General features: G+C 62.1%; 1 protein-coding gene across 1 annotated transcript; it reads right to left on the bottom strand.

Annotated features, from left to right (window-relative positions):
- Positions 1-259: 259 nt before the first annotated feature.
- LOC135328588 (scavenger receptor cysteine-rich type 1 protein M130-like) lies at positions 260-6,274 on the bottom strand (the record flags this gene model as incomplete). Its single annotated transcript, XM_064513469.1, has 12 exons — positions 260-384; positions 566-694; positions 1,371-1,466; positions 1,812-1,949; positions 2,235-2,612; positions 2,881-3,216; positions 3,295-3,612; positions 3,912-4,226; positions 4,444-4,752; positions 4,898-5,212; positions 5,372-5,692; positions 6,244-6,274. Coding segments are annotated over 12 exons (2,811 nt in total), but the record flags the coding sequence as incomplete, so codon positions are not given.
- Between the last annotated feature and the right edge of the window lie 6,535 nt (positions 6,275-12,809).

The raw sequence follows: 12,809 nt of genomic DNA, 5'->3' as shown, positions 1-12,809 counted from the left end.
CTGGGGCCAAGGCTCAAAAATTCTTGTTTTTTTAATAGAAAATGCACAGTGGAAGCACACACATGGAAGGCTGCATGGAGGGCTGCATGGAAGGGATGATGGAGGCAGTTTTCCACAGTGCCCGTAGTCCCCAGCAGGCCTGAGCAGGCGGTCAATCAGGCAGACGATTTCCTCTGTGGCCAGGCTGTGGCTCTGTGGGGGCAGAGTCACATGGCACCACGCATGTCCTCAGGGCTGCTGCAGCGTGACCCCACCATGCTCACAGTGACGTCCTGGGGCCGCTGACACCAACATCATCGTAGCCCACGTCCTTGGGCACTGAGGCTGGGGCGTCTGTTGTGGCTCCCGGCGGCTCCGGGTGGCTCAGTGAGGGCCGGCTCCCCACTGGGGACAGGAAGGCCGGTGCCTGTAGGGGCTGTTTCATGCCCTGGCTGCCAGGCCTGGGCTGGGGCACCCCACCGTGGGGCCCACCACTGCGGCAGAGTGCAGGGGAGCAGCCTCACCCGGTGGGACAGCACGACGCTGGGTATGGTAGGGCTGCTGCGCGGGCTGCAGTGCCTCTTACCTCCCAGCGCCGCTGCCTCAGAGAAATCTCCGTCACTCAGCCCCAGAGCAGCGGCCTCTCTCGGGTGCTGCATGGCCACGGCATCATCGTACCCATCCGGGGGGTCATGCCTGGACAGGGCAGGGGTGTCTGTGACAGACGGGGCAGTGAAACGAAGGCTGGGGCAGGGGTTGCATTGTGCCAGCTGCCACCAGCCACGGAGCTGGGGGTGCTGACATGGGGGCCCGCTGCGTGGGGCTGCCAACTCTGGGATGGAGGCTGCAGCCTGGAGGCTCGACCCTGGCCATGAGTGCTGGCCCAGAAAATAACCAAGGGCCACACGGCCATGCTGCTCCAGGTACTGCGTGTGGCCCCTGCTGGCACCAGCTGTGGTGCAAGGGCTGCATCTCTGGGCACATGGTAGCACGACCCTGCACCCCGGCCCTGTACCTGCTGCTGTCACAGGGCTGCTGGCCTCCACACTGTTGTCGGTGTAATACGGCAGCTTCGTTGCTGAGCCCTCTGACGGTGAGTCTGGAGGATGTGGTGTTAGTGGAGGCTGCCCAGCCCCATGGCCTAGCCAGCACCCTGGGCAGGACAGCCTCGCCATACAGTGGGGACTGTGGAGGGCAAGGAGATACCCCCCTGCTGCAGCTCCCCGTGGTCAGCAGGTGGCCAGGCTTCAAGCCCAGCTGCTGCAGCAATGGGTGCGTGGGGGCCTCAGTGCAGAGACCTCCCTCTCCAGAAAGAGGTGCCAGGCCGGGCCAGGCTGGGCCAGCAAGGGGCCGTTGGGAGTCACAGCCTGCCAGGCCCAGGGTGCACACACCTGAGCCACTGTGCACCTCCTGGTAATCCGGCGTCAGAGTATAGTCGAGCTCCTCATAGACGGCCTCGGAGATTGTGTCCCCAGCTCTGCCAGGGCCTGGAAAGCAAGGGCAGCCATAACCCCAGGCCATGGGCACAGCACGTGGGATGGTGGGGGTCACCAGCTGTGCCCCCGATATCCCTGTGGCCCAGCTCCACTGCTGTGCCCCATCCGCTGAGTGGCTCTGGTGCCCCTGCCTGGCCCCCATGCTGCGCCGGGTCCTGCCCCTGCTCGGCACTGGCCTCCTGGCCTCCGCTGCTGCGCCTGCCCCCAGCCTGTGCAGCCGGGCCGTCCCATGGCCGGGCAGTCCCGGGAGCCATCAGCAGCCCCCAGCCCTGACTGGCTCTGCCCTGGTGCCTCGTCCTGGTAGATTCAGCCCCAGAGACCCCCGGCACGACCCACCTCTGTGCTGAGCCATGGTGCGCCATGCCTGCATGGCGAGAGCCCCCAGGGCCAGGCAGAGCAGGGTCCCCAGGATGATGCAGAGGATGGTGGGCACTGGCATGGCCCCAGCACCCGCTGTGGGGCTCCTGTGGGCACCTGTGATGACACCAACATGCGGCGGAGCTGGAGGGAGGCTGGGGACCCTGTCCCGTCCTGCATCACTGTGGATGCATGGGGGGGTGCAGGGGAGCGGCTGGCGGGACAGGGAGGCCAAGGAGGGCACCCCTGTGCCCGGGAGCCAACCCCTGCATGAGGCCGAGGGGTGGCAGTGCTCGGCAGCTGGGGTCTCCTTGCCAGAGCTGCTCCCCCTCCACTGGGCTGTGCTGGTCGGAGCTGGAGGATCCCTGGGGCCACCACGCTGCCCTGCGCAGGCAGAGCTACCTGTGCAGGCTGCGCCGTCTGGACAGCCAGTTGCCATGGCTGGCGTGGGAGTTGCTCTGGTGCTGCCAGGGTCCCCGTCACATGTGATGTGGGTGTCTCCAGGGAAGTCACAGGGCTGCAGGTGCCAGGGTGCTGAGGGGCAGTGCCAGAGGGAGTCGGTCCCCAGCTCACACTGCACCCAGGCCAGCCACGCGGGGCCTGAGCCCTGTGTGGTTGCCGGTGCAGATGCCAGCTGTCCCGTGGCTCCGCAGCCCAGCTGCCGGCACACCACGGCGGCTGTCGCAGGGCTGGTGCCATTGGCGCACACGCTGCCCCATGTCCCATTGTAGAAGACCTCCAGGCGCCCGGTGCAGCTGCTGCCGCCCGCCAGCCGCAGGGCTGTGAGCTCTGCAAGGGGGCAGAATGGGGGGCCACAGCTCAGGCGGGCGTGGGCAGACACCCCTGCTGTCCCGGTCACCCCGCCCACCTCCCTAGGGCTCCAAGAGAAGCACGCCCAGAAACGGACACGCTGGGGCAGTGGGGTGAAGGCGGCATCTTGCCCCCTGGGACTGCCCAGGGTGTGGGGAGGTGGTCAGGGAGTCTGGTGGGGAGGGCTGGCGCTACTGCCGGTCCCACAGCCACGCTGCACTCGTCCCTGGTGGAGCACAGCACTGACCTGAGCAGATGGCTGCCACACTGGCGCCCTGCTTGCAACCACGCTGCCCCAGGGCTGGGGCCGGGGATGGGGCTGGGCAGTCCCAGAGCATTGCCTCAGCTCCGGAGCAGCCGCCGGCACCCAGCCACACTGGCCCCAAGCCCCGGCCGTAGTGGGCCGAGCCGGGCGCTGCCAGGGCCTCTCCACAGCCCAGCTGGCGGCAGACGACGGCGGCATCCCGGAGGTCCCAGGCATCCTCGCAGACGTGACTCCAGGTCCCCTGGACGTAGATCTCCACTCTCCCAGCACAGCGCCCAGGGCCGCTCGCCAGCCGCACCTGCTGGCTCCCTGCAGCCAGAGACCACTCGGGTCGGGGCAGCTGCTTGGGCCCCCGCGGCGCCCCGGGGCCCTTCCCGGCACACTCACCCGAACACACAACCGCTGCCTCCTTGACGTGGCCCGGTGGCACGGTGCTGTGCAGTGTGGCGTTGCACTGGGCCAGGTGAGCCTCCGTGCCCGCACACCGGAGCCCGCCCAGCACCAGGGGGCTTGAGCCTGGCCCCAGCACTGGGGCGGTGTAGGCCTTCTGCACTGTGCCGCACCGGAGCTGCCGGCACACCACGCTGGCACTGCTGGCATCCCACTGCTGAGCCAGGACTCGGCCCCAGGCCCCACCCAGGGCCACCTCCAGGCGGCCATCGCAGCGGCTCTCCCCGTCCACCAGCCGCAGGGGTTCAGCACCACCTGTCCCCGCAGAGAGGGAAGATGTCCTGAGGTGCTGCGGGGACCGCAGGGTGCCAAGGAGCCCCATGGGATCCCGGGTGACAGCATGGCCCCACTGCCCTCCTCCTGCCCGTGTGCCTGCTGCCCTATGCCTGGGCTCAGCCCTCCTCCTGCCCTGACATGGCCCTGCTTCCCCAGACGGGCCCTGTGCCCCACAGCTCCTGCTGGCAGTGAGAAGGAGGGGCACCCCTCCATTTGGGGTGCTGGGTCCCCTCCCCACAGCAGGCCCTCCTGTCTGACGCCACCTGCCCCACACGCACCTGAGCAATTGACTGCGGCAGCGTGGTCCGGTGAGCAGGCGGGGGTCCCCAGCGCCATGGCAGGGCACTCTCCCAGGTGGGACTCGGTCCCGCTGCAGTGAAAAGTGTCCTGCCACAGCGGGCCGCTCCCTGTCCCAAAATACCCTCCGCGGGGCACGGAGGCAGCAAAGCCGCAGCCAAGGTGGTGGCAGAGCACCTGGGCATCGGGCATGTCCCAGCCAGCGTCGCAGAGGGAGCCCCAGGTGCCACGTGCCTCCAGCTCCACCCGCCCTGTGCACTCTGTGCTGCCGTTCACCAGCCTGAAGCCCGTGTAGGCTGGGAGAGAGAAAGGGTGCTGGAGACAAAGGCCCTGTGCAGCTACAATGGCGGGGGCACGCAGGCATGGCAGCCCTCTGCCTCCCCATGCCCTGGGGGCTGCCACAAGCCAACCCGCAGCCTCCCTGCCCCGTCCCTGCCCAGGGCACCCCTGTCCCCGCTGCCCGTCTCCCCATGCCCCCCGCTGCAGCCTCTGCCCCACACCCCACGCTCTTACGAGAGCAGATGACGCCAGCGTCACTGCTGTGCGTGCAGCCCTGGCCGTGGGGCAGCCTGCGGGCGCAGGCAGACAGGAGGGATTCGTTGCCTGCACACTCAAAGCCCCCGTCCCAGATGGGCCCAGCTCCTGCCCCAAAGTGTGCTGCCCCGGTGACGGCCAGAGCTGCTCCACAGCCCTGCTCCTTGCAGATGACATGGGCAGCGTTGAGGTCCACATGGGCCTTGCAGAGGGTGGCCCAGCCTCGGCCCTGCCTGACCTCCACACGACCCGAGCAGGCACTGTCCCCACTGACCAGCTGCACAAACCCTGCCGGGGAAGAGAGTGTGGGGTCGCCTGGAGGTCCCTGGGACATGTTGGGGGGTTGTGGAGGGGCTGCCACCAGAGCTTTGGTGCTGGCACAGGTGGCCCCCGGGGGCGAGACAGCCTGGGCTGTGACCACCACAGCTCTTACCTTGGCAGACCACGCCAACATCCCAGCCATGGCTTCCATTGTACAGCTCCCATCCCTTGATAGTACATTCCCAGAGGGCGGACTCATCCCCGCGACAGTCAACGACAGCCAGATGAATTGGTCCAGACCCTTTCCCAAAGCGGGTCCAGGCATGGGCGCTTTTGGCTGAGCCCCAGCCCAGCTGCTGACACACCACCTCGGCATCTTCCATGTCCCATTCATTATCTGCCACCGTCCCCCACTGGCCCCGCAGCTTCACCTCCACTCTGCCGGCACAGGGACCACCTCCATTCACCAGCCTCAGCTCCACAGCATCTGCATTAGAGGTGCCCTCAGGGCATGAGAGTGCTGCCCTCCAGCGCCACTCCCACACCCGGGGAGTCCCTGGTGGGGAGGCACTGGGCATGGCCATAATGGTTCCCAACCGCGTGCAGCCAAAGGGCTGCCCCCCAGCACAGTCACCTAATCCCTCACCTGAGCATGTCACCCCCACGTCCCAGTCATGTCCGCAGTAGTGCTGGCCCCAGCCATAGTGGGGGCAGTGGTGGAGCGCTGTCTCGGTGCCACGGCAGAAGAAGGGTTGCAGCCAAATCCGGCCAGCCCCTGCCCCAAATGGGGTGTATGGGGAAGTCCTGGCCACGGTGCCACATCCCAGCTGCCTGCAGACCACGGAGGCCCCGCGGACATCCCAGAGGATGTCATAGCTGCACACGGTGCCCCACTGGCCCTCGTGCTTCACCTCCACCCGACCGGCGCAGCGGCTGCCTCCGTCAACCAGTCTCAGCTCCTCAGTGCCTGTGGGTGCCCATGTGGGACCACAAAGGAGGATGTGGAGCCCCCGCATGATGCCACGGGTGCCTGGTGCAGCCTGCCCTGCCAGGTTGGCCCAGGGGGCTCTGTCCCACAGCTGTTCCCTGCCCTGATGGCCTCCACTCCCCACTGCGGGCCTGGTTCTTGGGCCCTGGCATATGGCCGTGTATGTGGAAAAGCCCTGGGGGCACTGCAGGATGTGAGCTGTGAAGAAAGGCAGGGCCGTATCCAGCCCCTGAATGTCCAGCACCTGACACAAGGGGAAAACTGTGGGGCATGCATACTGCCACATGTGCTCAGTGTTTGGCCCCACTGCAAAAACCCTGTCCCCAGCACACCCCAGGCACCGCGAGTGCCCGAGAGCTGTCCAGGTGGGATGTCTCCACTGGTGTCCTTGGGAAGCCTGCCCAGCAGGTCACACACAGGCCCATGGGGGCCACCCCAGCCCCATCGTGTCTTCCCCAACCCCAGGGCTGCCTCCCACTCTCGACATGAAGGCAGGCAGCTCCAGCCCCGGGGAGCCCACAGGCACTCACCCCTGCAGAGCTGCACGCACAGCAGCAGTCCCAGTGCGCTGGCAAGGAGCTGGCTGATGGTGGCCATCCCAAACACCTCCTGCCCAATGCTGCAGCCCCCAGCTCCTGCTTGCCTCCTGGGCCACCAGAGGCTGCTGTGGTGGGGAGGGCAATATATAGGCAGAGGTGCAGGCCTCGCTGCCAGGGCAGCCAATCAACAGTGTTAGGCACCTTTTGAGACGTTATCAGGAGGGTTATCTCCCATCTGACGGAGCCCCAGCCTCCAATAACCTTCTCCATCCCCGTGCATGCCCATATATGCGTCTCGGCTCCACTTCTGGCATCATGCGCTCCCCACCAGTGGGTGGGTGCCTGCCTGGCTGTCCCCGTGGGGAGCCTGATGATGATCTGAGCAGGGCTCCCCACCTGGGTGCTGCAGTGGGTGCAGGGTGTGTGGGCCCTTCCTATGCCTGATCCCGCATGGGTCTGGGTGTGTCACACTGTGCCAGGGAGTGTGGCAAGAGCCCTTCCTTGAAAGGGACCGTCCTCTGCAGGGGGCAGCATCTGCTGCAGCCTCCTTGCTGCTGTGGGGCTGACCTCTGGCACCAGGTCCCTCCTCACTGCAGCCCTCCACATGGGGCAGGCACTGGGGCTGGCTCTGGGCTAGAAAGCTCCAGGGCGGCACCAAGTCAAGCCCAGCCCCAGGCTCCATGGCACATTGGCAGGAGGGCCTGGGCACCTCACAGCAGCCTGTGGGTGGATGGAGGTGCTGCCCAGTTGCCTGCAGGCCTGTGCCCCTCAGCCCCACAGTCCCCATGGCAGCCACGCTTGCCGCATGCAGTGCCGAGGCAGGAAGGAGTTGGTTCCCCCACTGCACACCAGCCCCCACGCGGAAGCAGCAGCAGCAGCCTGAGTGCTGCTGTGTGTCAGAGCACATGCACCTGCTGGGCCTGCTGAACAGCCAGCATCTCACCACCTGCTTCTGTTTCTGCTCAGCCAGCTGCATTTCAGAGTACGATAACGCTAGGCTTCTGTGTATCAGTATCTCTTTGCAGTGCCAGTGCCACAGAGACCTGGAGCAAATCCAGAGTGATTGAGGGCCTCTTCAGACAAATCTGAGGGATATGGGAGACCGGTGTTGGTTCCCTTGAGCCAGCTGGTCAAGGGGACGGTCTGGCCAGGAGTGGAGACCTCCCCCAGCTTAATATCGCTCTGTGTGGGTGGCATCACTGTCAGGGCTTTGCCTTTGTGATCATCACATTTAACCTCCCCAGCACCTACCTGAGTGTAGGACAGCCAGCAGGGAATGAAGGAGAGCCTCCACCAAGCACAAGCCTCTGTCGCGAGGCTCAGGAGATGAGCTGATTCCTCAGGAGGGTGACCCGGCTAAGCTGGCCTGAGCTCTAGTGAAAAAGGGCACATAGAGGAGGAGGAAGGGAGGAGGAGCTTTGCCAACAAGGTCTCCCTGGTTGCTGTGCTTAGGGAAAGGGCTCAGGCAGGAGAGGAGGGTCCAGTAGTGCAAGAGGATCAGGATTTTATCCGAGTAGGCAGGGATGGGGCTTGGAAGGTCAAGGCCCATTTGGCTCCTAAGGTGCTTAAGGGATGAGAACATCAGTCACATGAGGAAAGGTTGGGAGAGCTTGGCCTGTTCATGGTGGAGAAGAAAAGCCTGGGGGGGTGGATCTTTATCAGTGGGTATAAATATTTGAAGGGAGGGTATCAAGAGCCAGGAAGTTCTGTCTGCCCAGAAGGAAAAATTTCTTTCCTGTGAGGAAGCCCTGGAACAGGTTGCATGGGGAGGTTGTGGAATCTCTGTTCTTGGAGAAATTGCAGAAGCGTCTGGATAGGGCATTCCCATGCAGGGAATGAAGGACAGCCTCCACTAAGCACAAGCCTCTGTCGTGAGGCTCAGGAGATGAGCTAATGCCTCAGGAGGGTGGCCTGGATAAGCTCTCCTGAACTCCAGTGAAAAAGGGCACATACAAGAGGAGGAAGGGAGGAGGAGCTTTGCCAGTGAGGTCTCCCAGGCCACTGTGCTTAGGGAAAGGGCTCAGGCAGGAGAGGAGGGTCCAGCAGTGCATGAGAATCAAGCTTGCCTGCAAGAACTCTCTTATCGTGTGTGCTCTGCATTTCTGTTTGTACTCTAAAGCAAGAGGAAGCACAGTCAGCTTGAAAGGGAGCCTTATTTCTTAGGAGCTCCTCATCAGTAGGGCCACTCTAACAGCACACCAATGCTATGTGACACTTGTTTGACACCATGGTTAAGGAGAACTGCCAAAAGCTGAGGAAGGGCTGGTGTGGAGCCAGCCTCAGGAAATGTGGGAGAAATGGAGGGATGTTGTCCAAGCAGGCAAGGATGGGGCTCGGAAGGTCGAGGCCCATTTGGCTCGTATGATGCTTAAGGGATGGGAGCATCTGTCACACGCGGAAAGGCTGAGAGAACTGGGCCTGTTCTTTGTGGAGAAGGGAAGGCTGTGGGGGGATCTTTATCAGTGGGCATAAATATCTGCAGGGAGGGTGTCAAGAGCTTTTCAGTGGTGCCCAGCGATAGGATGAGAGGCAACGGTCACAACCTGAAACCCAGGAAGTTCCGTCTGCCCAGCAGGAAAAGCTTCTTTCCTGTGAGGGTGACGGAGCCCGGGAACAGGTTTCCTGGGGAGGCTGTGGAGTCTCCGTCTTTGGAGGCATTGCAGAGGCATCTGGATAGGGTTCTGGGCGATGGGCTTTAGATGACCCTCATGGGCAGGGGCATTGGCCTCGATGATCTCCAGAAGTCCCTTCCAACCTCTGCCGTTGTGTGCGTCTGTGCTTCCGTGAACACAAGGCAGAGCGCAGGGCAGCTTCAGTCGTGCCACGCTGTCGGCCCTGTGCAGATGCACTGAAACGTCACCCCAAGGCAAAAGGATCTGGAAAGCTCTGGCCACTTCAAGGCCTTCCTGACACAAAGGGCTTCTTTACCCTGTGTGGTATTGGCCTGAGGTTGTAATGTCACTGCCGAGCTGCCAGGCCCTACTCCCTGCTAGTGCAGGTGCTGGTGCAGAGCTGGGAGGGCAGAGGGAGACAGCGCCTGGGATGGTTCAGTCCAGCCTGCACCTGCATTCCCCCTTTTACGGCCTGTTTCTCCCCACTGACTGCAGTGGGAACATGGGACGATGCCACTTCTGGTCTGTGCCCTTTTCAGGTCCAGTGAATCAGGCATGGCCCCAGCCCTGCCCCCTTGTTTCCCTCCCGCACAACGCCTGGAAGGGTGGCTGCTTCAGCATCTGCAGTAGGTAGCTAGGTGGACTGGGGGGGTCAAGGGGACCTGTGCTCGTGGCTGGCTGTACCAGCAAAGCAGTTCAGCCCAGCAGTGCCTTGCAGGTCTCTCGGGCCACCTCTAAGTTGTGGCAGCAGCACCCACCCAAGGGCAGGGCAGTTCCCAGCACCTCGCTCCGCCTCAGAATGCGCCCTCCATCCAACATCCGGGAGCCCTCTGCCAGGGCAGGGACGAGGGTGGCTAGCACCTGCCCACAGTCGCTTCACAGCTGGTGGGAATCCCTCCCTGCCCAGGCAAGCTCAGCTGCCATGTGGGGACATTTTTCCCAGCTGCAGCACAACAGACAGCTCCAGTGCCCCAGTGTGGGGATTTTCCCACTGTGTACAGACAGCAGGGACGAGGTGCAGACCAGCAACTGAGTCAGGGCTCTCACAGAACACATCCTACCTTGGCTGCAAACCTCAGTGCATAGCCACTTGCTTCCCTAGTTGAAAGAGTAGCAGGTCACAGCAACAGAAGCTGTCGGGAAGTGGACTAGCGGCAGGGGCTTGTCAGACCTCAGCATTCCGGTATGGGCTGCGTACAAATGCTGGCAGGCCTTGCAGAGAGACAAGAGTGGCATAGAAAGCTCATGCAGCATATGCACTGACCACATAGACCTTCTGTGTTTAACTGGTGGGACAATCATGGGAGGTATCAAAGCTGTGAGCTGATTATGGAGATGGAAGTGCAGCAGTTGGAAGCTGGAGAGGGATATTTAGCATTGAGAGATGTGCATTCAGCTTTCTTCCCAGGCCCACTTTGTGCACCTTGTGGGTGATGCCTGCAATCACAGACACAAAGCATGTGCCTTGCTGTCTCGGATGGGGCCAACGCTTGGTGGCAGGCAGGAAGGCAGGCCGTAGCCTCCCTTTGAGGCACCCCCATCCATAATGCCATCGTCCTCCCCCACCGGTATGACAGCAGCAAAATTCCTTTCTTCCTTTGAGTGCAGCCAGCTCCTGCTGTGTTTCTTCCTTTAATCCCGATATGTTCAATCTTTCAATAGTGCAAGAAAAGAAGAACTGCTAAAATGACCCCAGGTATTCACTGCCACCTAAGACTGCAGGGCATGGTCCACCTCGATGGTGACACACTGACCCAGGCCCACAGCATCCGACCTCAGGGAGCCTGCACGGCCACAGCCTTACTGCCATGCCCACTCCCTGCCCATGGCTTTTACTGTCCTGGGGCTGCCGGCGGAAAGGTGACAGAGATCAGAAGGGGCTCAGAGCCACGCAGCTCACTTTGGGATTTGCCACACTGGCCTCCAAGCAGCCCTGGTGCACCCAGGGCAGTGCAGGCGAGAGAGGGACACTGTGGTTGTCCTGTCTGTCTGCTCAGGTGAACCGCATCTGTGGTTCAGTGCTTTCCAGTTCCGAGTCAGGGAACGGGAGCCATGGCTAGCACATGGCAGGAGTCCCACAGGGCCCACCTGAACCACTCTGACCCAAGCCAGGCTCTGTGCTGGCTCTTGTTGGGCAGAAGGTCACAGGGGCCTTGAGCTATTGTTTCAGGTTTCTCTTTAGCTTGGGGGCGCACAAGTCTAGAGAGCACAACTCCATACCTGCGTCCCGTAGGACACCGCAGGACCTGCTTGCTGTCTGAGCAAAAGGCATTGGCCATGCAGGGGCCCAGGTGGCTCGTGAGTCCATGTGGGCTGTGCCTGGAAAAACCCACCCAGACCGTGAAGGCCAGGGGAGTGAATGCAAGTGCTGGCTCCAGGCAGAGGTGCTTCTGGTCCAGCCCAGATGGAAGAGTCCAAGTAGGGGCAATGACAGAGCTTGGAAATCAAGTGTGCTGCACTCCCTGCTGTAGTGGGGCTGATTTCTTTCCAGTTGAGGTAGAAAACATAGTCAAACTGTGTATAAAGGACTGCTCCTGCCCACTCCACAGTGATCTTCCTCCTTGTCATTGTCTTTCCCATCTCCATAGCTCCCAGTAGCACAGTGGTGTGTGGTGCTTGTCGAAAGGTCAAGGCCCATTTGGAGTTTAATGTGTTGAGGGATGTGAAAGACAGCAAGCAGGGATTAAGCAGCATGACAGCCTTCTAGGATGGGATGCCTGGCTGGATAGATGAGGGGAGAGCAGGGCAAGTTGTCTCCCTTGACTTGAGCAAGGCTTTTGACACTGTCTCCCATCACATCCTCACAGGCAAGCTGAGGAAGTGTGTGTTAGAGGAGCAGACAGTGAGGTGGCTTAAAACTGGCTGTCTGGCAGAGCTCAGAGAGTTGTGATGAGCAGCACAAAGTCTCGTTGGAGGCCTGTAGCTAGCAAGCTAGCGGTGTCTGCCAGGGGTCCCTGCTGGGTGCAGTACTGTTCATCTTCTTCCTCAGTGACGTGGATGAGGGGACAGAGTGCACCCACAGCAAGTGTGCTGATGATCAAAAACCAGGAGGAGTGGTTGATAGCCCAGAGTGCTGTGCTGCCCTTCCGAGGGAGCTCGACAGTCTGGGGAGATGGGCAGAGGGGAACCTCATGAAGCTGAATCAAGTGCAGAGTGCCTGCCCCTGGGGAGGAATACCCGCTGCAGCAGTAGAGGGTGGTGGCTGACCTGCTGGAAAGCAGCCGTGCAGAGAAGGACCTGGGAGGCCTGGTGGACAACAAGCTGACCGTGAGCCAGCACCGTGCCCTTGTGGCCAAGAAGGCCAAGGGTATGCTGGGCTGCATTAGGCAGAGTGTTGTCAGCAGGTGGAGGGAGGTGATCCTGTGCCTCTGCTGAGCCCTGGGGAGGCCTCGTCTGGAGTGCTATGTGCAGTTCTGAGCTCCCCAAGACGAGAGAGACATGGAGCTCCTGGAGCGAGTGCAGCAAAGGGCTCCTAAGATGCTGAAGGGACAGGAATATGTGTCATAACCTCCCTCCAAGACATCTCCACTTGTCACACTATTGTCCTGCCCTTGTGTTTGGGCTGCAGGCCTGCCTTACAGCAAGGGAAACCTCCAGCGAGGAGAGGAACCCTATCAGCTGCTCCACCAGTGCTGCATCGGGCAGCACTGCCAATGCTTGGCTCTTTCCGCAGAGCAGCGCTTGCTCTGTGGCGGTCTCTGACGTGGGCAGTGTGCACCAGCAGCGATGGCGAATGTCGACCTGGTGCAGCGCTGCTCTGGGGCGGGTGAGGGCCACAGCAGCCAGGGTGCCATGTAGGGAGGCATCTCAGCTTAGGACAGTGCGGACAAAACACCCGCAGCAGCAACAGCGATTAACTGGAGCCGTGTGAGGCCGGCAGGAGAGTTACTGGTCCGTGCAACAGAGCTCACTCTGAGCAGAACGTGCTCCGTGTCCACTCCAGCC

This window comes from Dromaius novaehollandiae, chromosome 5, assembly GCF_036370855.1.
Source record: "Dromaius novaehollandiae isolate bDroNov1 chromosome 5, bDroNov1.hap1, whole genome shotgun sequence".
Taxonomy (NCBI): domain Eukaryota; kingdom Metazoa; phylum Chordata; class Aves; order Casuariiformes; family Dromaiidae; genus Dromaius; species Dromaius novaehollandiae.
Note: the sequence above shows the minus strand (reverse complement) of the source record. Positions and strands in the feature narration are given on the sequence as shown.